At 37.4% G+C, this 26,956-nt stretch overlaps 4 protein-coding genes across 10 annotated transcripts in view; 3 read left to right on the forward strand and 1 right to left on the reverse strand.

Moving 5' to 3' along the window:
* LOC125776853 (SAFB-like transcription modulator) overlaps positions 1 to 26,956 on the forward strand; it is a 502,085-nt gene that overhangs the window by 91,297 nt on the left and 383,832 nt on the right. The window lies entirely within an intron of this gene.
* LOC125777006 (uncharacterized) overlaps positions 1 to 26,956 on the forward strand; it is a 35,528-nt gene that overhangs the window by 1,369 nt on the left and 7,203 nt on the right. The window contains exon 2 of the mRNA XM_049450710.1: positions 18,717 to 20,582. Within this exon, the coding sequence (XP_049306667.1) occupies positions 18,717 to 19,344 (628 nt within the window). The 3' untranslated portion in view covers positions 19,345 to 20,582. The remainder of the gene's footprint in view (positions 1 to 18,716; positions 20,583 to 26,956) is intronic.
* LOC105229521 (structural maintenance of chromosomes protein 4) lies at positions 7,861 to 13,846 on the reverse strand. Of its 7 annotated transcripts, XM_011209893.4 has the most exons (11): positions 13,414 to 13,674; positions 13,044 to 13,346; positions 12,955 to 12,977; positions 12,528 to 12,896; positions 12,039 to 12,472; positions 11,330 to 11,954; positions 11,147 to 11,257; positions 10,835 to 11,034; positions 9,797 to 10,776; positions 8,653 to 9,353; positions 7,861 to 8,591 (listed from the first exon to the last, which is right to left on the reverse strand). In XM_011209893.4, exons 2-11 carry the CDS (start codon positions 13,282 to 13,284, stop codon positions 8,106 to 8,108), a joined length of 4,170 nt encoding a protein of 1,389 aa, XP_011208195.2. In that variant the 5' UTR covers positions 13,285 to 13,346; positions 13,414 to 13,674; the 3' UTR covers positions 7,861 to 8,105. The 7 variants fall into 7 exon arrangements, with proteins under 7 accessions (XP_011208195.2, XP_049305752.1, XP_011208186.2 ...); XM_049449795.1 differs by lacking the exon at positions 13,414 to 13,674 and adding an exon at positions 13,830 to 13,846 and having other exon boundaries at positions 12,955 to 13,309; XM_011209884.4 differs by having other exon boundaries at positions 12,955 to 13,309; positions 13,414 to 13,672.
* On the forward strand, positions 21,523 to 26,922 carry LOC125778056 (uncharacterized). The gene has a single exon (XM_049454186.1). It carries the CDS (start codon positions 21,523 to 21,525, stop codon positions 26,920 to 26,922), a length of 5,400 nt encoding a protein of 1,799 aa, XP_049310143.1.

Below are 26,956 nucleotides of genomic sequence, written 5' to 3' on the forward strand. Positions count from 1 at the left end.
ATCTAGCCACCGATACCCAGAGCATACTTAAATTATGGAGGGAACACTTCTCCAGCCTGCCGAATGGCAGTGAACCCACAACACCAGGAGAAGGCGAACCCGATACCCGAATCGATGACGATGGAGCAGACGTTCCATTGCCCGACCATGAAGAAGTTCGAATAGCAATTGCCCGCCTGAAAAACAACAAAGCGGCAGGGGCCGATGGATTGCTGATCTTCCTTGTGTTTGTTGCAGCTTCTTTGTAAAATATGGTCGGATGAAAGCATGCCCAACGATTGGAATTTAAGTGCGCTATGCCCAATCCATAAAAAGGGAGACCTCACAATCTGCGCCAACTACCGTGGGATAAGTCTCCTCAACATCGCGTATAAGGTTCTATCGAGCGTATTGTGTGAAAGATTAAAGCCCACCGTCAACAAACTGATTGGACCTTATCTGTGTGGCTTCAGACCTGGTAAATCAACAACCGACCAGATATTCACCATGCGCCAAATCTTGGAAAAGACCCGTGAAAGGAGAATCGACACTCACCACCTATTCGTCGATTTCAAAGCTGGAGCCCTATTCTGTAACTCGATTCGAAAATGTATTCTATTCGAAATTCGGATCTAATTTATAATTATGCGAAAGTTGTACCACCCTGTGCCAGAATAAATACGTACAATTTTCGTTTTTGCTTTCTACAACTCAAAAGCTATTGAATATTTTATCCGAAAATTGGCTTGAAAATCCGAAAATCGAATTACAGAATATACAAAATCCGAATTCGAGTAAATTTTTTTTCCAATCGAGTTACAGAATAGGCCCCCTGCTTTCGACAGCACGAAAAGGAGCTGCTTTTATGCCGCGATGTCTGAATTTGGTATCCCCGCAAAACTAATACGGCTGTGTAAACTGACGTTGAGCAACACGAAAAGCTCCGTCAGAATCGGGAAGGACCTCTCCGAGCCGTTCGATATCAAACGAGGTTTCAGATAAGGCGACTTTTTCAATCTGCTGCTGGAGAAAATTATTCGAGCTGCAGAACTGAATCGAGCAGGTGCAATCTTTTATAAGAGTGCACAGCCGCTGGCGTATGCCGATGATATTGATATCATCGGTCTCAACACCCGCGCCGTTAGTTTTGCTTTCTCCAGACTGAACAAGGAAGCAACGCAAATGGGTCTGGCAGTGAACGAGGGCAAGACGAAATATCTCCTGTCATCAAACAAACAGTCGTCGCACTCGCGACTTGGCTCCCACGTCACTGTTGGCAGTCATAACTTTGAAGTTGTAGATAATTTCGTCCATTTAGGAACCAGCTTAAACACCACCAACAATGTCAGCCTGGAAGTCCAACGCAGGATTACTCTCGCCAACAGGTGCTACTTCGGACTGAGTAGGCAATTGAAAAGTAAAGTCCTCTCTCGACGAACAAAAGCCAAACTCTATAAGTCGCTCATAATTCCCGTCCTGCTATATGGTGCAGAGGCTTGGACGATGACAACAACCGATGAGTCGACGTTGCGAGTTTTCGAGAGAAAAGTTCTGCGAAAGATTTATGGTCCTATGCGCGTTGGCCACGGCGAATATCGCATTCGATGGAACGATGAGCTGTACGAGATATACGACGACATTGACATAGTTCAGTGAATTAAAAGACAGCGGCTATATTGGCTAGGTCATGTTGTCCGGATGGATGAAAACACTCCAGCTCTGAAAGTATTCGACGCAGTACCCGCCGCGGGAAGCAAAGGAAGAGGAAGACCTCCACTCCGTTGGAAGGACCAAGTGGAAAAGGACCTGGCTTCGCTTGGAATATCCAATTGGCGCCACGTAGCGAAGAGAAGAAACGACTGGCGCGCTGTTGTTGACTCGGTTATAATCGCGTAAGCGGTGTCCACGCCAATAAAGAAGAAGAAGTTTATAAGATCAATATCTATAGCTGGGATTACAATCAAATTTTAATTTTAAGAACTTCGATTCTTTTTCGATTTAAAACTGGTCGAAAAATAGCTATTTTCAGAATCTGAACTTCAAAAGCGCGAAATTTTTTTAATTTATAATTTTTTTTTTTTGTTGTAGTTCCAGCGATAGCTGCACTCCTACTGATTAATAATTTATTTGGTTTTTATGTTTCATATGTTCAGAGTCAAAATCAACAACGGCACCGAGAGTCATTTTTTAAGATAGCTTTTTTTGGACGTAATTTTTAATATTGTTAAACGATTTTTTTATTTAACAAAAAAATATTTTTATACTTTTCATAAGTGTATAAATAAACTGGAAAAATTTTAAATTGATTGCTCTTTTTTTAAGCCCTAAAAAAAATTCAGAAAACACCCTTAATTTGAGCGTTCTAGACCACTGGAACCCCTTAAGGATATATACAGTACTTGTCCAATAAATTACGAACGAAGAAAAAAATAGTTCTAACTTTAATCATTAATAAAAACATAAATATTTGGCTTATTTTAGAAAAAAATTAGTTTTTATATGCTATATACATTAAACTTAAATTATTATATTTTTGTATTGAATCATATTCAATATTTTGTCGCCATATATATATATATTTTTTTTTTCTTTTTTTTGCTATCGTTCGTAATTAATTGGACAAGTACTGTAGTACATATATTTCAGTATATACATACATATGCTATTCAAATGTCACCAAAACTAGTTTTATATAGATTTTCCATATTTTTAAACGCATCTTTTTGGTGAGCTGCTTAAGCTTACTATCGCCTTCCTACAGTGTCGCTCAAATATTCTAGGTTTCAGTACCACTTAAAAAAGTTACAAACAAACATACAATGAAGCTAATGAAAGCGTATTAAAAAGGTAAGAATGCCACGTATTCAAATATTATTGAACATGCTTACTTATCAGCAAAGCCGAACTATTAAAAATAAATATATATTTTCAAACATACATACATATATCGCTCATTTGCTGCAAGACCGGCATAAGTCAAAAAAATCGATTCGCCAGAAAACGCGTTTAAAGTTTTCAACTTACTACAACCTTACACCTCTTCTCAAGCGGAGCATATAAGAGGTATTCATATGAATTTTTCACTCAACATGAAGTATGATATAACGAACAATTCTGCAGCATTAACTCAAAAATCACGTTTTTAATACGCTTTTATTCAGCCCTATCACGCAATCCATCGTAGAGTGTTTTTTCGGGAAAGTTACGAAACTGCTATCATGCAATTCGAACAGTTCCGAAAGTAAGTTCGAAATTCGTAGAGTTGCGTTCACTGAATTCACTCGGAACGGAAAATTTTTAAGTTTAGCGGAATTTTTGTACGACAGGTTTGTGCTAACGGAGAAATAAATTTCCATATGTGAGAGTCATGATTGCTGCCAGGAAACTGAACATTCACATAACGTATTTTCATTTTATTGTCACATATCTGCAAAACATTGATTAAGATGTTTGAAATGCGAATTTGTCACCAAACTTACAATCATGGCATTGATACTAAAGTATCCTTTGCGGTTATAATAGAGAAACTTATCTTTAGTTGGGGCAACGATTTTAATATGTGTCTACACATAAAATCGCGCCTGGAAATCCGTATTTCTGAAAAAAATCCTTTTTCGCTTCCCTTTTTTCAACATCACTTAAATCGAGGTTTATCCACTGAGGGCACAAATGAGACTGAAGCAATCCAATACTTCTTTTAAGATGCAACAAAATGTTGACTGAGCCATTGGAATATCGAAGTCTTTAGCCACTCCATCCTGATAGCCTCCTTCAGCTAAAAACCGTAAAACTGAAGACAATCGACGAAGTAAAGATATAGACGACGATCTTGAAGAACTTGCAATTCCTCTAGAACATCGAGGACATACGTAAAGGCCGCCTTATTTAAGCGATAGTTTTTAATAAACCTGTTTTAGAAAAATAATTTTAATAAAATTTAACAATGAATTTTTATGGATTTATGAACTGTACATTGTTTCGTCCACATCGAAAGGGTTACTCCTGTCCCTCAGTGATTTTCGGTGAATTTTTATATCACGCCGACTTCTCTCACGTTCTTCCTCAAGCAACATAAATGAAAACGTTAGCGAATACATATTTTTTGTTCGTAAAATCAATTTGAATATAAACGTTTCCACTTTTATTAATCCTAATTTTTATTTTTTCTTCTACACAGCTGATTTCGAAATGCAAAAATTCAGTCTGGCAACAAAAGTTTCGAATTCACATGAATTCAATGATAGCAAATTGTTCGTATTCGTAGCGGGCATTCGTATTCGTAGCCATTGTATAACCCTACAAGTAACAAAAGAATCAGCTGTTTTCCAAGAATTTTTCACAGCTGAGATCACCTGTTCGAAATCTGCCTTTTTTAGGCACAGAGATGTAATTAAAAGAATGTAGTAGATCAACTTTTTTGTGAAAAAATATTTGTAACGGAAAACATTAATGAAAACTTTCAAGAATATTTTTGAAACAAAAGTTTATTGAATATATATTGCTCTTCCTCACCACCTCTGAGGTTGCAATGCAGGCGCGTTACCGATCTTTTTTGGGTGTTCGGTTCCCCAGGAGGCCTATTTTCACCCTTTTTATATATACAGCTTACAATCTACTTATTATAAAAAATATAACATTGAAAATATATGTCAAAACAAACAACTAGAAACTATTTAACAAAAACCAAAATAAATATAAAAAAATCAGGTACAATTCCATTGTATGTATACATTAACAATACAAGTCAAAACAATCAACTTATAATTATTTGAAAAAAGAATAAAATAAATATAAAAAATCGGGTGCAATTCAATTGTATGTATACATTAACTAAACAAGTCAAAAGAGCTAATGTTTTTAATTCCCTATCATATCTATAACCCTTCGAAGTACGGGGTGCATTTTTTAAACAATTTCTCACACATATCGCAAGATGTGGAGGAAGTTTGCCACATAGCTCTGAAATTTGTCTATTTTCTTCCTGCCCTACCATAGACATTATATCTGTCAGCGATTTCCATTTATTTTTGATTATACATTGTTTTGTATTTTAGGTGACGATATTTATATTTTTATATTTAAAATATGAGTTTTGGGTATAAAGTGGTTATATTTGATGGTTATCATGCACTCATAATGAAACAAAATTTGAGTTTTCGTACTGTACTCATATACTTTACATTTAATTTCGTCATATTATTATATAATATTACTTATACATATGTATATATAATATTATTATATAATATTACTTATTTGCTTAATAAATTTATAAAAGAAAATATCCATATGCATGAACAGAGGAATTTTTGCGAAAATGAAGTGTAAAATGTGGATTTATTTAAAAGTTTATAGTGTAATTTAATTAATTTGAAGTGAAAAATGTGAATAAAGTGCGTTTAATGTGGTGAAATAACTTTTTGAAATGGTCCAATTTGGCGAATTTTCGAACTTTAAGGTCGAGTATCTCGTAAACTAAGCGTTTGCGGTCCCTATAACCCGATATATTTTTTAATCAGGAGGACTTCCGTTATGCCATACTTTTAAATTAATTTTTTAACATTTAACACGATTTTAAAACTTCACTTTTTAATAAAATCACGATTTAGGACGACCCTATTCACTTTTTGTTCATTTTAAAACTTCACTTTATTATAAAATCACGATTTAGTACGACCCTATTCACTTCTTGTTCACTTATTTACATATTTATTTACCTACGATCATATTATGTATATATTTATATACATACGATAATATTATGTACATAATTATATTATTTTTATACATAAAACTCACCTGGACATTTCCCCTTCTGATGGGAAGGGATACAGCGGCACCCCCAAACTGCAACCAGCAACACACTTTCTGGAAGGCATCCTAAACAAAATCAAACAACAAATATTAACAAATTTAATTAATTAATATTACTATACTTACATACGCTGAATATCTCTTTAAATGATGTTTCAATTTTTCTTAAAAGCAAACTTAAAATTACTATATCACTTTTCCTTAGCTTTTTAAGCTTAAAAAAATGTCCGTTGAAATGATTTGACACATTACACGGTTGCACGAAATACATAGTTTTTACACAAATATTATATAAATATTTTTCTATAAAATTGGAAACATTTAATAATATATTGATACAATAATTAATATTTTGGACAAAACTGATTAAATTTAATATTTAGGAATTTAAATAATCGGAAAATATTTGAATATTTAATAAATATATTGTTAAAGTTATAAATTTTAAAACCTAACACGGCAACACGCTATAGCAGGTTTGAGGCATTTGAACGTTTTAGTAGTAGAGTATTTGGGGGCAACCCGTACCAAGTGACTAATTAGTAGCAGAATACTTGGGGGCAACCCGAACCAAGTGCCCGATTTGTAGTAGAATATTTAGGGGCAACCCGTACCAAGTGCCCGATTTGTAGTAGATTTTTGCGTATGTGTTAGTGAAAAATGAAGGATTGGTTACTTGTAGGTTTATACAATGTTCGTAGCTTTGCTACGATGGATTGCGTGATAGGGCTGATTAGCTTCACTTGTATGTATGTATGTGTGTATGTTTGTAACTTTTTAAGTGGTACTGAAACGTAGAATATTTGAGCGACACTGTAGGAAGGCGTATGTATGTTTGTAACTTTTTTAAGTGGTACTGAAACGTAGAATATTTGAGAGACATTGTAGGAAGGCGACAGTAAGTTTAAGCAGCTCACCAAAAATATGCAACATCTATATAAAACTAGTTTTGGCGACATTTGAGTAGCATATGTATATACTGAAATATACATATGTATATCCTTAAAGAAAATATACTTTATATACATACATATACTTACATATGTACATATATAAGTATAACCGCGCACCAGAAGAAATAATATGAAATTAATATTGCAAAACATGTGACTTTTAGGTAATAAAAAAATTAATACTTATAATAAAATTTTTGTAGTAAAAAAAAATTCAGATACTAGTTTTCAAAATGCCTCCGAGAAGCAACTGTAGTAGAAAACTCCTTTTCTTAACTTTGGCTGTCACGTCGATGTGAGCTTTTTAAAAATTGTCACCGAATCTAAGGCGGAGAATACGATTTAAGTTATATTCGTTTATATATCACAATATTGGCAAATCTCATAGAAGAAAAACTAAAAAATTAAAAATAAATATAGTTTAAAAAAACTAAAAAACACGCTTTAAAAGCATATCAAACTAAAAAGTGAAAAATAATTCTTTGTATAAACTAACAATAATAATGAAGGAAAAATTCCTGCATTATTGTGAGAAAAGCGTGGGGTGCTTTGTGACATATTTTTCATATATCGAGCATTCCACGCTATTTTCACAATAATGCAGGAATTTTTCCTTCATTATTATTGTGAGTTTATACAAATAATTATTTTTCACTTTTTAGTTTGATATGCTTTTAAAGCGTGTTTTTTAGTTTTTTTAAACTATATTTATTTGTATTATGCCGGTCTTGCAGCAAATGAGCGATATGCATTTAGATGCAATACGCTTTCAAAAATAAGATTGCATGGGGACACAAGTCATAAATTTACAAAGAGATAACATTAAACACACACACACACGCACATGTATTGAACTGTACACTTAAAAACAACCCCATATCATGCAGCATAATTCATTATTTTTCTTTTCCTCAGGTACTGCCGGCAACCAGCTGTACTTTGTTACGGCTCGCTACTTTAGCAATAATCGCGGTCGTACAAGACTTGGACTCATGTCCAAGCGAGAACTAGGTGGTATTTGCAAACCCGTAGAGGCTAGTGACTTATGCATTGGTAGCACGGGGACATATTACCACTCGGTATGTGTCTTAAAGCCTGACCAGATCTTTTAGTATAAGTTTTATATATCATAATATATTTAGAATTAATATATTTATTTTTAGCTTTTTAACCCAAATTAATAAGACATTAGAATACAATTTTCCCAAAAGTTAACATACTGATTTTGAAAATATTACGGTACACAAAAAAAAGATTAAAAAAAAATAAAATAAAGTGGAATTAATAAGTTTGCTCGTCTCGAAAATTTTAATTTTACAATGCTATAAATATAAAAAAAGTGCATTTCGGTTGGATAGCTCATGTGTTCCCTTTTTGTGAGGGCGGTAGTGGTTTTTTAAAGAACGAATCAATACTGCTTTGGGCTTTAGAGCATACTGTTGCGCGACCAGAATCGTTACCAAGGTCCTTTTGTAACATTTGTGATAGGGCAGTACTCTCGTAATTGGGTTCAAACATGGTGTCCCGTTCTTGCAGATTCGAGTCAAATAACGTTTCACGATTCTGTGAAGGGGGCGCATTTTCTGAATCTTCTACTTGTTTTAACGCCATTACTTGCGAATCACTTACTTTCTCCTTAAGTTTATCAAACAGAGAATTTTTATCTGACATTTGTGTTGGGGCTTGTGTTCGAGTTTGTGTGAGTGGCAATGGTGGCGGCACATTCTTGATGGTAACTGAATCTGTACAGTCCTTTACCTTATATATACCCACAATATAGTCGGATAGCTCGAACATATTGGAACGTAGTGATATGATGATGAATTGTGCGTTTTTGGTGCGCTCCTACAATTTATTTAAAAAATTGTAATAACCGAACAATATATGTTTATATATCTATACTTACTTTTATGTAATGTGCAACAATAGAAATATTCTTAAAATCAAGAGCTGCATCGATTTCATCCATAAAGTAAAGAGGCGACGGTTTATAGTAATGTAATGCAAATACCAATGCTAAAGATGATAATGTTTTCTCACCACCAGACAAGTTTGAAATGTTCTTCCAGGTCTTTTTCGGTGGCCGCACGCTGAAACTAACACCTTCGGTAAAAGGATCCATTGAATCGACAAGTTCTAATTCAGCATCACCACCTTGGGTAATCATTTGATACATTTCCTTTAACTTGCGCGTAATAATTTTGAAACCTAACATAAATTCATTATATCTCTTCTTTCGTAAATCATCGTAAAGCTGCCGCATTTCATTACGTTTTGATGTAATATCTTCTAGCACTTTTACGCGCTCCAAATACACGTTTCGCTTTTCAATATATTCATCGATACATGAGAGGTTCGGCTTTTTTTTAAGTAATTCCTCTTGAACACTCTCTTTATATTGGATATCTTGTAGAGTATGTGTAGCAAGCTCTTCTTCTGTGTACGTTTTAAGAGGTGATTGTGGTTCTTGGTCCCCCGGAATAACATGCAAACGTAAAGGTTTAAGCTGATCTCGCCAGTGCGGAATTTGAGATTTTACGTCAGATATTTTGGCAGCAACAGTTTGAAGTTTTTGGTCAATTTCCACTCGTTTGAGTGACCACTCTCCTGTAACAAAAATATTATTTTAAGTATATAAAAAATATATATAGCGAAGGCAAATTTTGGGTTCTATTATGTGTGACAATAAATAAAATTTTGTTCCTTTATTATGGTATTTTTAAGTGAGATTAATATCGGTATTCTGCTTGATACGATTGTCTCATGTCTCTAATTGTCACAATCTTAATTTAGTGACCCTGTTAGTCAGGAGTCTCATTTTGGTATTCTGGCAGATACAGCATATTACTATACAGTACACTACTACACTGTATCTGCCAAAATACCATAATGAGACTCCTGACTAACAGAGTCACTAAATTACTATAGTCACAATTAGAGACATGAGACAATCGTCTCAAGCAGAATACCAATATAACTTTAAATTTCTATTGCTTACACAGCACAAAATGAAAAACAAAATATGATAAAAAAAAAACACACACACACACCTTCGCGCTTTTGCAAAGCTACAATTTCTTTTTGAATTTCCGAAGATTCACTCTTAGTATTTTCAATGGCTTTTTGTGCCTCTTCGATTTCTTTTACAAGCTGCGCAGTTTCATCATCATATTGTTGTCTCTTCGTACTCATCGCAACCAGCTCATCTTGCGCTTTTAAAATGTCCTCATTAAATTGTTCAATTTGTTTTTCCATTTTGATAACATTGCGTTCAGAAGTAGTTACTTCAACTTTTAACTTAGATATATTATTATTTAGCTTCTTAATTTGGTTTCCCAAATTGTTGATTTTTGTTTGTACAGCTTTAACTTTATCACCATGGATGCTCTCAATGTCTTTCTTTACTTCAGCAATTTTCTTAGCCACTTTGTCTGCCTCTTCCTCAGAATTACTCAAATTCTTTTGTTTGTTTACAATCGCGGCCTCAATATTTTTAACTTTAGCTGCATCGGTAGTAGTTCGCTCCATACGCGATTTTTGTGCCTCCAATTGTTTGAAAATGCGAGGCAACTGTTCTTTCAAACTTTTAATGGTGATGCCCAGTTTTTGTATTTGGGATTCATTGTTTTGTTTGGTTAAATTGAGCTGTTGTACCTCTCGTTCTAAACGACCTTGCTCCTCCTGATTGTAATTTATTTGGGATTGTAATTCCTCGGCTTTAACTTGCATATCTTCTAAAGCTTTCTGGGATATCATTGACGAATCAGCTGAATGCTTGGTTTTAGTTTGCACCTTTGTTCCCATTTTTCCACGTATCTGTGTACGACCACCACCTGACATTGTGCCGGACGTTTCTATAACGTCTCCATTTAATGTTACTACTCGGTATCTTCGTGCACCATAAGCTATTCGTGAACCTTGTTCCAGATCGTTGGCTACCAGCGTATTGCGGAGGGCAAAATAAAAGGCCGGCAGTACCCGTTCGTCCTCCACGCGAACTAAATCGTAAAGACGTGGAGCATTTTCTGGGCTAAAATCAGATAATTATTATGAAATCTAAAATGCTTTTCGTAATTAACAGTACTTACGTTTGTATTCGTCCAGATTGTTTTTCTAAATATTTTACTTTTTCTAGTGCAATGAATGTAGCTCGACCAATATCATAACGCTTTAAATTTTCTATACATTCTTGTGCAGTATTAACCGTATCGACTATGATGTCATCTAACCGTCCGCAAGCTGTCGAAATCGCTACGTCAAATTTTGTGTCAATGGCTCCCAAATCACCCTGTCAGAAGTACTTTATAAATTTACTAGTCCCAGTGATGAACATTTTTAATAACACTTCAACCCGCCGTTGGTTCTGAAAAATCTTTGAATAATTTTATTTTTATACGTACCAATCTTCCCAAAACTCCTTGAATTTTGCCTTCACTCTTTTGCCTCATCAAAAAGTCCAAAACCTTATTGTTTGATCGCGATGTTTGCAAGCTTAAAGACTTTTCATTTATCTGTTAAAAATAAATTTTGAGATATAAAAAACTTATTGTCTGGTACATATCAATATTATTAAGATAACATACTTCAGTCTTAATTGTCATTAATTTTTCTCGCGTTTGTTGCTCTTCAAACTGTAATTTTTGCAAATATTGCGTCTTTTCTACGATTTCACTTTGTATTTCGGGTAACTGGCATTTAATTTCTTCAATGGTCGCAATTTTTTCTCTTAAACTGCAATTCGATTCATCATATGACGTTTTCATAGTTTGATATTTTCGAGTTTCCGTCGTTTCATCGTGTTTAAGAATTTTTAGTTCAGATTCAGATAATGCCAAAGCGGCTTTAGCCTCGTCGACATTCTTTTTTAGCTCGACTAATTCGGTTTCGAGCTGTTCACGTTTTTCAATAAGAGGTTTGGTTATTTGTTCCAGCGAAACATAGTTCTTTTGAAGCTCTTCCTCCAGTTCCGCTTTATTTTCTGTAAGTTTTACTGCCTTCTTCTGACATTCGTCTATCTCTTTCTCATTCTTTTCAGGTATTTTTCTTAAATCAACTATTTCGTCTTTAAGTTTTTCCATTTGTGATTTATGCTGCTTACGCCTTTTATTCGTCATATCCATCGTCTGTTGAACTTCGGTAAAGTTTTTATGTGCACATTCCCATTGCTTTTCTATATCTTCTTTTTTTTTACGAAGGGAGTCGAATTGTCTTAATAAAAAAAAAATAAATAATGAATTCAATAAATACACAATTTAAAAATGAGTTACAAAAAATTAAAAAAAAAAAACTCACGACATTTCTTCCTTAACTAATTTCTCCTTTGCTTCCCTTTCTGTTTTTATTTTCTCAAATCCTTCGATATGACTTTTTAACTCAGAATTAATTCCTTCGTGTTCTATCTTGTATTCCTGAAGTTTTTTGTTTTTTTCACTAAGATATTTTTGTATGCGTAGATTTTTAATACGCGTATTTTCATTTTCGAGTCGCAAGTAATCAATTGCTTCAGTATATGGCTGTTCCAAATCCTTCATTTCACGCTCAGCAAGTTTGCAGCGATTGTGTTTTTCTGTTCTCTCTTCAGTAAGTTGCTCAACTCGTTCATTTATTTTGACAAGAGGTTCTTTATAACGTGTTGTTCCAACTATGTCTTCCATGTACTCAAGCATACCACATTCATTTTCTGTTTGTCCCTTCGGCTTCATCATTGCAATTGACTCAACCTCTCCCTATGTAACAGTTTAAAAAAAAAACAAGCAAATAAAATACTTTATCATAACGTACCTGCAATATTAGAAATCTGTTGTGATCTAAGTCAACATGATGTTTTTTTAATAACTTTGCTACTTCCTTAAACTGTACTCGTCGCCCATTGATGGTATAATAAGAGGAATTATCTCGAAATGCGATACGTTCCACTATAATATCACTGTCAGGTATTTCCTCACAATCTCCACCTTCCTTATCTAATATTTGACGGAAATGTACGGCAACCGAGCACATAGACATGTTTGGATATCTGGCCGAGTTATGTAGCAAAGTAGAAATTTTCTTACATCGAATTTTATTTGCTCGATAGCCAAACACAAACAGCATAGAATCTATAACGTTACTCTTCCCACTGCCGTTTGGTCCAATGATGGCCGTAAAACACTAACAAATTATAAACAATTAAAAATAGCATACATTTTCTATTACAACTTTCACTCACATGATGAAATGGACCTAGGACTACTGTACCAGCATAGCTTTTAAAATTCTTATTTTCAATTTTTTTAATAATCAAACGAGGTCCCTTACTTTCAGTAGAACAATGTGGTGGTATTGGTGGTGGTATATAAATGTCCCCAATTCGCGTTCCACCTTCCTCGTCATCTGATATATTCGCATCATCCAATCCATGATGCTCCGCTGCCGTCTCAAATTCTCGTGCAGAATTCGTGTCTGATGCAATAGGTTCCAACTGAGCACTCCTGCGTCTCTTCTCTGGTGTTGTTTGTTTATGTTTTCCTGGTACAGATTTCCTTTTGGCTGACGACATTACTGGTTTGGCGCCGACTGGTAACCTGCACAAGTCACTTGTATAATATATATTTCAATTATCTAAAAAATTTATCCATATCATAAATTAATAACTTACTAAGCACTATTTTATCTTTTCACGGCTTACCTATCTTAAAACAATATATTATTAAAAAAAATGATTCCTTTATTGACTATTAATATGAAATGAAAACAAATATATATGCTTGTCCAATTCTCGCAAGCGTCGTAACGCTTTTCACTTGAAATGTGCTGAATACAGAGTTGTATCGCAACGTATCAACTAAAATATACCTTAAGATGATATAATAATTAATCTTAAAAACAAATTTCCGCTAAAAATTCCAATACAGATTTGAGTTTAAATTATTGAAGTTCCTAAACATTAATCAAAAATATTTTGTTTTCAACATATAAGTAATCTTCCAAAAATTATTGAATCTGTTCCCACTTGCAATTCAGCAGTATTAGACACTATCCTAAGCGACCATTATTTCTAAAATCCTTTCTTCGAAGCATCCATGTTGTGATCAAAATAATTACCCCAAGTCACAACGGAATCAGCTGTTTTCCAAGAATAGTATCCAACTGAAATCGAAATTAGTGATGAGCGAAGTAGCGATTTTTTAGTTTCAGTGAAAAGAGTGATTGCGATTTTTAAATCACTGTGATTTTTTATAGCTATTGCGATCGCTACTTTTCTTAATAACGTTCGACGTTTTATATGATATATTTTTTTTACAAGTTTTGCCTTTTGCATGAGTTTCACTTATTACTTCGGAAAATTGCCACATTTCACTTCGTCTTTTATTTATTTTAAAAGACATTTTCACAATATTTAATAAATTTACAAAAATTCGAATTCAAAATATTTATTTTAAGCAATGCTTCAACGGAATTAAATAAAATGCAACACACATATATTTTTACAGTGAAAAAGTATTCGAAATCAAAATTTCTGCGTCTAACCACAAACAATTACCACATATATTCACAGTGAATAAAGAAGTATTCAAAATCACAATTTCTACTTCTGACACCAAAAAAATCACCAAATGCAATTATTGTTCATAAGCTAGTGCCAATTGTAAATTTCATTCACAGTGAAATATTGGCATGAAGAAAAATCACCAATCACTGATATTTTGAGCTAGCAATAGCAGTGACTATAAGCGATTTTTCGATCACAGTGATAAAATCACCGGTGGTGAAATATCGCTCATCACTAATCGAAATATTCCTAGTTGGACACGGAGAAGGATATTTGTTATGTAAAAACATCAATGAAAATGTTCTAGAATATTGATTTAAAAATTAAAGTATACGAATATAAATATTTTGAAAATTACAAGGTAATTCAGACTGATCGACATACATACATATGTATGTAAATAAAAAATATATACATACATATGCATATATGTACATACAGTGGCGGACAAAAGTCTACATAAACCCCATATTTCCATTGATATGAGAGTACAAAAGGTTTTTAGAAAAATGTATTTATACAGTTTTATTCTAATATTTATTAACAATTAACTAAAAAAATTCATTATTTAACATAAAACAACAAATTTATGGAAGAAAAAATCAAAAATTGCTTTGACAAAAGTCTACATACAGTTCAAATCTCATACTTTGTACATTGTTATATTATCAGTAAGGTAACGTTAGCTTTTTTTTATTTTAATAGTCTATTGTTTGATATTTATTGAATTTAGTTGTGGTTTACACATTTTATAGCTATAATGGCTCCGCGAAATGAAATATCATTTGATGTAAGAAATTTGGTGATAAAAGAAAGAAAAGAAAAAAAATCATATGGTGAAATTTCTAAAATTTTAAACTTGAGTCGAGCAACAGTACAGACAATTCTAAAAATCTTTAAAAATAATGGTTCCAACGAAAATAAACCGCGCAGTGGACGCCCAAAAAACAATCTCGTAGAAACGTCAGCCTGATTCTCAACGAAGTAGATCAAAATCCAAAAGTAAATACTCCAAATTTAGCCGAACGCATAGCAAGTACGTCACAAATGAGTATCCAACCAAGAACAATAAAAAAAACTCTAAACGATAACGGATTCCACAGTAGAACATCACGGAAGAAACCTTTTATTTCTGAAAAAACCGGAAACTTCGTTTAAAGTTCGCCAAAAAACACAAAGAAAAGGAAATGGATTTTTGGAAAAAAGTTTCATTTACAGATGATTCTAAATTTACCCTTTTTGGTAGTGATGAAAGGGCTAAAATTTGAAGGAAAACTAACGCTACGCTTGAACCGAAGAACGTAGTATCAATTGTGAAGCTCGGTGACGGCAGCGTAATGGTTTGGGGAGCTGTTGCGGCCTCTGGAGTTAGAAATTCGGACTTTATTGAAGGTGAAATGGACGGTTATAAGTATAAGTCTCTGAACATAATTTGAAGCCTTTGGTGGATAATTTAGGGCTCGGTTCCGGTTGGATATTTCAACAAGATAACGATCCGATGCATGCGGCGCAAATTGTTAAGGACTGGTTGCTTTATTATACTCCAAGGCAATTAAATACACCACCTCAAAGTCCAAATATGAATATTATTGAACATGTCTGGGAGATTTTAGAGCGTAGAATTAGAAAGCACCAAATTTCTAGCTCTATTATACTCTAAGAGCGCATATTGGAACCTTGGAACAGCATTACATCTGCAGCGTTGACAAATTTAGTAGAATCAATGCCACGGCGTCTTCAAGCAGTTATAGATGCCAATGGAGACCCAACTAAATACTAAAACGTCTTAATAACTAGCATTTTGTAAAGTTTTTCGCACTGAACTAAGATATTTTTGTACTGTATGTAGACTTTTGTCAACACAATATTTGAGTTTTTATTCCATAAATTTGTAGTTTTATATTAATTAATGGATTTTTTAAGTTTGTTGTTATTAGAAAGAAGATTAGAATAAAACTGTATCAACACATTTTTCTAAAAAGTTTTTGTACTCTCACATCGAAGAAAACAGGGGGTGAATGTAGACTTTTGTCCGCCACTGTATGTATAAAATCAGACTCATATAGGCAGACAAACAGACGTGATTACAATTTGTGTGTAGTTCACAAAAACATTACATTTTTGAAATCACATTGGTTCCCTACTATTTTCAACTTTGTTCTTATAAATCTCTATGTGTTTATTTTGAAGTGAGATCGAATTGGTAAATAATATTTTGGGCATTCCTATGTAAATCTAACCTTTAGGAATTTTAATAATCGAAAAATATGTAATAAAACGTGATACACTTAAAAACCGTAGTTCAAAGGGCACAATTCCGATTTCTTTGACGCCGCGATTTGAAGGTACCGTTGGAAAGAGGAAAATATATGGGTTATAGATACCGCAAACGCTCAGTTTACGAGATATTTCACCTTAAAGTTCAAAAATTCCTCTATCTATGCTTATGGATATTTTCTTTTTTAAATTTATTAAACAAATAAGTATAATACTCGTAATATTACATACATATATTAGTAATATTATATAATAATATTATATATATGTATAAGTAATATTAAATAATAATATATTACATATTGTCACCTAAAATACAAAAAAAACGTATTATATTATCAAAAATAAATGGAAATCGCTGACAGATATAATAATCAAAATTTATCCACTTTATAACGAAAATTCAAATTTTGTTTCAATATGAGTGCATGATAACCAAAAAATATAACCACTTCAACCACTTTATAACGATTCAATATATTTTTTTTTTATTTTTAACGCAGAAAGGAGTACCTACTATGCGACTTCAGTTACCCCGGGTATTCGCTCGACCAGGGTTATTTTTTTAGAGCGCGGCCGAAGGCCACCAACGCAGAAGGGAGTACTACACGGAAGTACTTCAGTCACCCCGATATGATATAAATTTTATAATATCATAGAGTTTTAGCTATTTGTGTTTATTAAATATGAATCACATATTACGCATATACATATGTAGAAAGTATTTTTTATTATAACTAGTTAATATAGAAAAAAGAATCACGCGAAGAAACAAACAAAGAAAAATTGTTAAAAATCCCACATATTTGCTGTTTATGTGGCAACGCTCGTTTTCCTCATAATTGTAAACAATCTAACCTTTTCGGCGAAGAGTGTGCTAAGAGATTTTTAGATGAATAAATTTAGGTAAAATATAGTAAAATAAAAGTGAAATGTGAACTTATTTCAATGTTTAGAGTGTATATTTAAATATACAGAGTGAAAAACGTGAAACAAATTTTTTTGAAACATATAGAAATACCATGTGTTATTAGTGCAAATTTTTTAACTTTTAATCGTTAATATTTAAAAAAATATAAGTTATTTTTATATTATTTTTGGATATTCCTTCTCTGGAGAAGCTTTCCTATCCGCACATACCCCATTTATACAGAAATTCGGTTTTTTTTACCCCTCCTCCAAAGTAATCGGAATCCGACATATCAAATTACGGACAAAATTCAAATTAATATACAGCTAAATCAACAAACCAAAATACTACAAACACAATACCGGCATGTCAAAAAAAGTTATTTTTTCGCGTTCACTGTTCCGGCAATCACATCTAGTGCTCCAGTCCCTTAAAAAGAAGAACACCCCCAAAATATTACCGATGGACTGCGCCTCCCAGATCGTACGGGACAATTATCCGCATACCGTTCTCCACTTCGGCGCTTATTTCCTTTCACATGGAAACATCACACTTCTCCAATCTTCCGCAGTCCAATTACGGTGCAATTTTTCACAGTCCAAACATTTCAGACAAAATGTTAGGTCGCATCCTCTACTGCATTTTATAACTTCATCTATCTGCATCAATTTCGCTGTACATTCACTGCATTCAATCTGCGACGTATTAAAATTGTTAAATATTATATTTATTTGAGTCACTGTCTCACAAAAAATTTCTATTAATACTAGATTGCTTTAATGAACAAGTTAAGTCATTTACTTATTTTTTAATCAATATTTGCCTTTATTAAAATATAACAGTCTCGGACGAAAGACTTCACTTTTGATGACGCCCATGACAAACGTATTAAGGAATGGAGCGCACCTATGAGAGCTGCCCCTACCATGATGTCAAAATTGTTCTTGGCGAATTTAACGCCAGGGTGACCAATAATCTTTGGCACAACGGTCGGTAAATTCAGCCTCCACAAAGAAATATTCCCAAATGGCTTGAGGCTGATCGACTTCGCGGGGGCCCGAAATATGGTTATCTGTAGTACTATCATCAACCAGTTCAATCACGTTGTGATAGACGGAAGACACGTCTCCAGTGTTTTAGATGTGCGTGCGTTCCGAGGTCCTAACATCGGCTCGGACCACTATATTGTTGCAGCCAAAATTCGCACCCGCCTCTGTGCAGCAAAAAACGCACGCCAACAAACACAAGGAAGGTTCGACGTCGAGAAGCTGCAATCACAACAGACAGCCGAACGTTTTTCTACTCGGCTTGCACTCCTGCTCTCTGAGAGCACTCGTCAACAATTCGGTATAAGGGAACTGTGGGACGGCATTTCAAACTCCTTACGTACAGCTGCAACCGAAACCATTGGTTTTCGGAAAGTGCAAAAGAACAGCTGGTACGACGAGGAGTGCCGTGTCGCAGCGGAGAGAAAACAGGCTACCTACCTCGCAACGTTACGATCGACCACAACACGTGCGGGATGGGATAGATACCAAGAGTTGAAGAGGGAAGCGAGACGCATTTGCAGACAGAAGAAGAAAGAGGCCGAAATGCGTGAGTACGAACAGCTCAATAAGCTGGCCGACAGGGGTAATGCTCGAAAATTCTACGAAAAGATGCGGCGGCTTACAGAAGGTTTCAAGACCGGAGCATACTCTTGTAGAACCCCCAAAGGTGATCTAGTTACCGATGCCCAGAGCATACTTAAATTATGGAGGGAACACTTCTCCAGCCTGCTGAATGGCAGTGAAAGCACAACACCGGGAGAAGGCGAACCCGATTCCCAAATCGAAGACGATGGAACGTTCCATTACCCGACCATGAAGAAGTTCGAATAGCAATCACCCGCCTGAAGAACAACAAAGCGGCAGGGGCCGATGGATTGCCGGCCGAGCTATTCAAACACGGCGGCGAAGAACTGATAAGGAGCATGCATCAGCTTCTTTGTAAAATATGGTCGGACGAAAGCATGCCCAACGACTGGAATTTAAGTGTGCTATGCCCAATCCATAAAAAAGGAGACCCCACAATCTGCGCCAACTACCGTGGGATTAGCCTCCTCAACATCGCATATAAGGTTCTATCGAGCGTATTGTGTGAAAGATTAAAGCCCACCGTCAACGAACTGATTGGACCTTACTTATCAGTGTGGCTTTAGACCTGGCAAATCAACAACCGACCAGATATTCACCATGCGACAAATCTTGGAAAAGACCCGTGAAAGGAGAATCGACGGTCGAGGTGGTGTGTCCTCTTCGTCGATTTCAAAGCTGCTTTCGACAGCACGAAAAGGAGCTGCCTTTATGCCGCGATGTCTGAATTTGGTATCCCCGCAAAACTGATACGGCTGTGTAAACTGACGTTGAGCGGCACCAAAAGCTCCGTCAGAATCGGGAAGAACCTCTCCGAGCCGTTCGATACCAAACGAGGTTTCAGACAAGGCGACTCCCTATCGTGCGACCTTTTCAATCTGCTGCTGGAGAAAATAGTTCGAGCTGCAGAACTGAATCGAGCAGGTACAATCTTCTATAAGAGTGTACAGCTGCTGGCGTATGCCGATGATATTGATATCATCGGCCTCAACACCCGCGCCGTTAGTTCTGCTTTCTCCAGGCTGGACAAGGAAGCAAAACGAATGGGTCTGGCAGTGAACGAGGGCAAGACGAAATATCTCCTGTCATCAAACAAACAGTCGTCGCACTCGCGACTTGGCACTCACGTCACTGTTGACAGTCATAACTTTGAAGTTATAGATAATTTCGTCTATCTTGAAACCAGCGTAAACACCACCAACAATGTCAGCCTAGAAATCCAACGCAGGATAACTCTTGCCAACAAGTGCTACTTCGGACTGAGTAGGCAATTGAGAAGCAAAGTCCTCTCTCGACAGACAAAAACCAAACTCTATAAGTCTCTCATAATTCCCGTCCTGATATATGGTTTCTGCGAAAGATTTATGGTTCTTTGCGCGTTGGCCACGGCGAATATCGCATTCGATGGAACGATGAGCTGTACGAGATATACGACGACATTGACATAGTTCAGCGAATTAAAAGACAGCGGCTACGCTGGCTAGGTCATGTTGTCCGGATGGATGAAAACACTCTAGCTCTGAAAGTATTCGACGCAGTACCCGCCGGGGAAAGCAGAGGAAGAGGAAGACCTCCACTCCGTTGGAAGGATCAAGTGGAGAAGGACCTGGCTTCGCTTGGAATATCCAATTGGCGCCACGTAGCGAAAAGAAGAAACGACTGGCGCGCGGTTGTTAACTCGGCTATAATCGCGTAAGCGGTGTCTACGCCAATTAAGAAGAAGAATGCACTAATATTGTTGTTACGGCTGTTGGCAACCCTTGCCCATATACATATAAGTATTGTAATATTCAATTTCTATGTTTATTTTACAGTTGAATGTTTCATTTTCATTTCTCTTTAAATTGTCGCGAACTTCATATTATGTACATTATTCCAACTGTAAAGCTTCTGCTTACTTGTTTGTGCAATTTGTATATTTGCCATTTCCCCTTCTTCGCATAAGCATAAGCAGGTAGGCGCAAGCTCTAATTAGTTTGGGCTATATATGCTATATACTTGTTGTTTGTAAGCTGCAGTATGTTTTCCCTCTATCCTAGCTGTGCCGATCTGCACGGTAAATGCAAATGCCTTTGTGCATATATGCCACTGCATATCGTGTTTGAGCTTATTCATCGATCAGCCAGGAAAGTGGAAGGACATACTGCGGTAAGTAATAATCAATAATGTAATTATTTATAAATGTCTATTGCCTTACTGTATTTAGAAATAAACCATTTGGAATTATTTGGAACCATTTGGAACTATTTAAACATTGCTCCATTTGAAGCCGTTCGGAAGCAAACCAAATGCGTTAAACTCGCCCCACTTGATCGATGACATATCTTTATTTCGCATTCCAATTGTTTGCCTATTTGGTTTGTGAATTTTAAAGATTCGATGGGTAAATCACCTCGCCGCCAGACTTCAGTAAATTTGCCAAATATGGACAGCGGTGCTTCTACTTCATCAGCATCAAAACCCAGCCAGGGTAGCAGTGCATCAGCCACCGTCAATATAGCCAGTGATTTACCAGCCGCCCCTACAGCCACCGGAGCCACCACTCGATCATCGTCAGCCGCTGCCATTGCGCGTCAGGAAAACGTGATTGCGGCTCTACAAAAACGAATAGCCATGCTTGAGATCAGTTTATCGGCCTCTCAACCCCAGTCACGTGGTGAAGCGCTCAACGAGGGTACTTCCAACAACAATGTCGCCGCCGAAGTTTCGTCGAGGATAGCAACACAATTGCCGGAATCGCAGCAGCCAGCTAATGCCAACTGTACAGTACCGTTGTCGCAACCTACCGATATCCGTTACACACCGCCGTTATTTGCAGCAAGTACCGCTGCTGCAAACCACATGTACAGTTCAACTATTTTTACGCCTTCGATCCATTCTAATTCGACGACAATGCCTACGTTTGTTAATACAAGTGCAACATCTACACAGTCATCGAGTTTGCCGAGAAAATTGCAGGAATTGCCCGATTTCTGTGGAAAGCCGGAAGATTGGCCAATATTTTATACGGCTTACATAGAGTCAACTGCAATTTATGGATATAGCAATTATGAGAACAATCAGCGTTTGTTAAAGTGCCTGAAAGGTTACGCACGTGAAGCGGTCAAGTCCTTGCTAATCCACCCGGACAACGTCGGTAATATAATTGATTTATTAAAATTTAGATTTGGGCGCCCCGAGCAGTTGATCCGCAGCCAGCTGTGTCAGGTGAGGGAAATCGCACCTATTTCGGAAAATGCCATGCTGAAAATAATACCGTTTGCAACAAAGGTATGTAATATTTGTGTATTTTTACAATCTGCTCATGGTGGTGAATTGCATTTGTCAAATCCTACGTTACTCGACGAATTTGTTTCAAAATTGCCTTTGAGCAAACGTGTCGAATGGGCCAGCTTCGCAGCGCTTATGCAGCCTTATGCAACAGTGAAACATTTTAGTGATTGGCTATCAAAATTAGCTAATATAATTTGTACGGTTTGTGAAGACCCTTATAAGGATTCGAAGTGCCGCATGGTTCTACATACAGTTGAGCCACAACGATCAGTGAGATGTCCAATTTGTCAGGAGCAACACAAGGTAGCAGAGTGTGCGCGTTTAGTAGAATACTCAGTGCCGAGAAGATGGGTAGAGGTGAAACGACGTCGTTTGTGTTTTGCTTGTCTCAATTTAGGCCACTGTGCAAGCAATTGTCATCGACGCAGGTTATGTTCAATTGATGGTTGCCGGAGAGTGCATCATAAGCTCTTACATGAAGTCGCGGAGAACGTTTCCAATTCGTCAGGACAGTCAACTCCAACTTTCTCCGCTACGAATATACAAGGTAATCGTAAGCCTACATCACCAAGTCGTTCACTCAACAGCCAGCAGACATCACTTGAAGCAAGATCAGCAGTTCTGAGTTGCAGTTCCACTGAAAGCAAGCTCCTCTTCCGTATTTTACCGGTCACCGTATACGGAAATAACAGACGTGTTGATACTTACGCACTGCTGGACGAAGGTTCATCCATCACGATGATTGACAGTGCTCTTGTTCGAGACTTGGGAATGCGTGGAATTGAGCAATCTTTAAACGTACAGTGGTTCGGAGGACGTGCAGCGCAGGAATCAACGTTTGTAATGGACTTATTCATCAGTGGCGCCGGTATGCAGAAACAGCACAAACTCCGTAACGTGTATGCTGTGTCGAACCTACAACTTCCTGTACAGAGTTTAAGCAGAGACGATTTGGGTCATGAATATAGACACGTAAGCCAACTACCGGTACAATCTTACGCTCAAGTCAGGCCCAAGCTGTTAATTGGCCTTGACCATTGTCATTTGGGATTACCATCGACGACTGTGAGGGTAAAGGAGCACGGACCATTCATTGCTAATACAGAGTTGGGTTGGGTTGTATTCGGCCCCACATCTTCTACACAACCGTCCCCAGTAGCGTGTTTATGCGTGAATAGTCAAGCCGATCAGAGACTTCACAATATGGTATCTAACTTTTTCGAAATTGAGAGTTTTGGTGTTAGAGCTGCACCGCCGATAGAGAGTGAGGAGGACATCCGTGCCAGAGATGTCTTGAAGTCTACCACATGCCGAGTAGACGGACGTTTTAAAACGGGTCTTAAATGGAAAAGTGACAAAGTTAATTTACCTAATAGCTACAATATGGCATTGAAACGATTAATCAGTGTAGAGCGAAGGATGAGTCGTGATGCAGATTTTGCCGCCGAATACAAGAACATCATGAACTCTTACGTCACAAAGAAGTACGCACGAAAACTGCCGCCAGCAGAAGCTGCTATATGTACACCTACAACTTGGTATTTGCCACACTTTGCCGTTGCTAATCCCAACAAACCCGGAAAACTACGTATGGTTTTCAACGCCGCTGCTGAGGTAAGTGGAATCTCCCTTAACTCACAGCTCTTGAAGGGTCCACAAGAATATCGCCCAATGCCGTCGATATTATTTCGTTTTCGTGAGGGCGCAGTTGCCGTGTGTGGAGACATCAAGGAAATGTTCCACCAAGTCCTTATACGAGAAGATGACAGATGTGCACAGCGGTTCCTGTGGCGTGATGGTGATGCTACGCAACCGCCGGATGTTTACGAAATGTGCGTGATGACGTTTGGCGCTGCTTGTTCACCATGTGCTGCAAATTATGTAAAAAAGGTTAACGCGTTGGAGCACCAAGATGAACACGGAACTACGGCCCGTGCAGTAAAAGCAATATTGGACCACCATTATGTCGATGACTTCGTTGATAGCTTCAGTTCGGAAGTGGAAGCGATTTCCGTGTCAGAACAGGTCCGAGCGATTCATAGGGATGCTGGGTTCGAGCTTCGCAACTTCACATCCAATTCTTCGAAGGTATTAGCCGCGCTTGGTGGCACTGATGTTACACGATCGATTGGGAAGAAAGAAGGTTTCGCTGGTGAGAAGGTACTAGGCTTGTTTTGGCAGCCATCATCAGATTGTTTCGGCTTCAAACTGAAATTCCATTACGTTTCTGAAGCGGTGATAAATGGGGAGAGACGGCCTACTAAAAGAGAACTTCTAAGTATCGTCATGTCGATTTTTGACCCTCTAGGGTTTCTGAGCAATTTCGTCATTGGGGCCAAGTTACTTATGCGTGAGCTTTGGAAACACGATGTCTACTGGAACGACCCATTGCCAAACGACGTAAACGCTGCTTGGACGAAGTGGCGTAAACAACTACCCGAGATTGTCAAGTATGCCATACCTCGCTACTATTTCAGAAATGGTGCACCTCAGGTACTTCAGCTTCACATATTTGTTGATGCTAGTGAAGATGCCTTCGCCGCCGTTGCTTATATTCGATCTCAATCTTTATCTGGTGAATTTGATGTTGCATTCGTTTGTGCCAAGACAAAATGTGCGCCGATGAAAACTCTTACCGTGCCACGCCTCGAACTTCAGGCAGCGGTTTTGGGCACTCGCCTTATGCAGTGTATCCGCGACGAACATTCTCTAAACATCAAAGATTGTATCCTGTGGAGTGACTCAAAAACGGTCATCAAATGGATACAGAGTGAACATCGTCGTTACAAGCCTTTCGTTCAGCATAGGATAGCCGAGATATTGGCTTCAACAAGCATATCAAATTGGAGATGGATACCCACTAAGCACAATGTAGCCGATGAAGCGACGCGAGCAAATGATTGTATCAATTTTAATCCAACAGCACGTTGGTCACGGGGGCCTCCGTTCTTACGCCAGGACGAGCAAGATTGGCCTTCAGAAGACGTAATAGTTTCTGGAAATGATGAACCTGATGAAGAGCTTCGGCCCAAATACGCTTTAGTCATCGTGAGTTGTAATTTTATTGATTTTAATAGATTCTCTTCTTTTCAAAGATTGGTAAGAACCGTTGCCTGGGTATTACGCTTTGTCAACCATTGCCGTCGTCGTACACAGCCAAATCAATGTTATGGTTTAACAGCCCAAGAAGTGGACAATACTAAACGCCTTTTATGCCGCATAGTACAACGCGAAGTGTATTCAGCAGAGTTCCAGTCTATTGAGAATGATCACGACATTGCCCACGACAGTACATTGTTACAACTTTCACCATATATAGACGAAGAAGGTGTTCTTCGAGTACAGGGACGCATCGACGCCGCCAGCTGGCTTCCAATCAGCACACGACGTCCTATTATTCTACCGCCTGATCATGCCTTCACAAAATTATTGGTGTTACATCACCATAGCGTTATGTGCCACCAAAATATTGAAGCTACTATTGGTGAGATCCGCCGTAATTATTGGGTGCCACGACTAAGAAGTGTGTTGCGCAACGTCATCGCCAGTTGCAATGTATGCCGTTTGAATAAAGCTACCCCGTCAGCGCCTTGGATGGGACCGCTTCCGTCGGACAGACTTACTCCCTACGTACGCCCGTTTAGCTACACTGGCCTTGATTACTTTGGCCCAGTCACTGTGACTGTTCGACGCAGTACGGAGAAGAGATGGGTTGCGCTCTTTACGTGCCTTACAGTGAGAGCTGTGCACCTAGAACTGGCTCACGACTTGAGTACTGACTCCTGTATTATTGCTTTACGTAATTTTGTGAATAGACGTGGTGCGCCCATAAAGATAAGGTCCGACAATGGAAAGAATTTCGTTGGCGCCGACCGAGAAGCAAAACGATTTGCAGAAGTGTTCGACTGCGGTCGCTTACAAAGTGAATTATCACGGAAAAACATCCAGTGGGTGTTTAATTCCCCATTTAACCCTTCGGAAGGCGGCGTATGGGAGAGAATGGTACAGTGTGTCAAGCGAGTTCTACGTCACACATTAAAAGAAGTTTCACCAAGAGAGCATACTCTGATTAGTTTCCTGATTGAAGCTGAGAACGTCGTTAACTCTCACCCACTGACGCATCTGCCTATCACTGCCGATCAAGAACAGCCTCTGACTCCTAACGATTTCATTCTGGGAGCAGACAACACGCCCGAGACTCCTATAGCAGACGCTGACTTGGGAAACACTTGTATGCTACGCAAGCAGTGGCGCATCGCTCGTCAATTAAGGGATCATTTTTGGAAGAGATGGATTACTGAGTATCTACCTACATTGACTCGCCGTGTGAAATGGTGCCGTAGAACGAAGCCATTAAAAGAAGGAGAATTGGTGTTTATATGCGATCCTAACGTTCCACGACGAGAATGGTGCCGCGGTAGAGTGGAGAAAGTATACCCTGGGACTGATGGCGAAGTACGACGAGCAGACATACGAACTTCCACAGGAGTTAAACAGCGAGCAGTCTCAAAACTAGCCGTTCTGGACATTGATGGTGGTGAATCTGGTTGATTCACGGGGGTGGGGATGTTGGCAACCCTTGCCC

The sequence above is a fragment of the Bactrocera dorsalis genome, chromosome 1 (assembly GCF_023373825.1).
Source record: "Bactrocera dorsalis isolate Fly_Bdor chromosome 1, ASM2337382v1, whole genome shotgun sequence".
In the NCBI taxonomy this organism is placed as follows: Eukaryota; Metazoa; Arthropoda; class Insecta; order Diptera; family Tephritidae; genus Bactrocera; species Bactrocera dorsalis.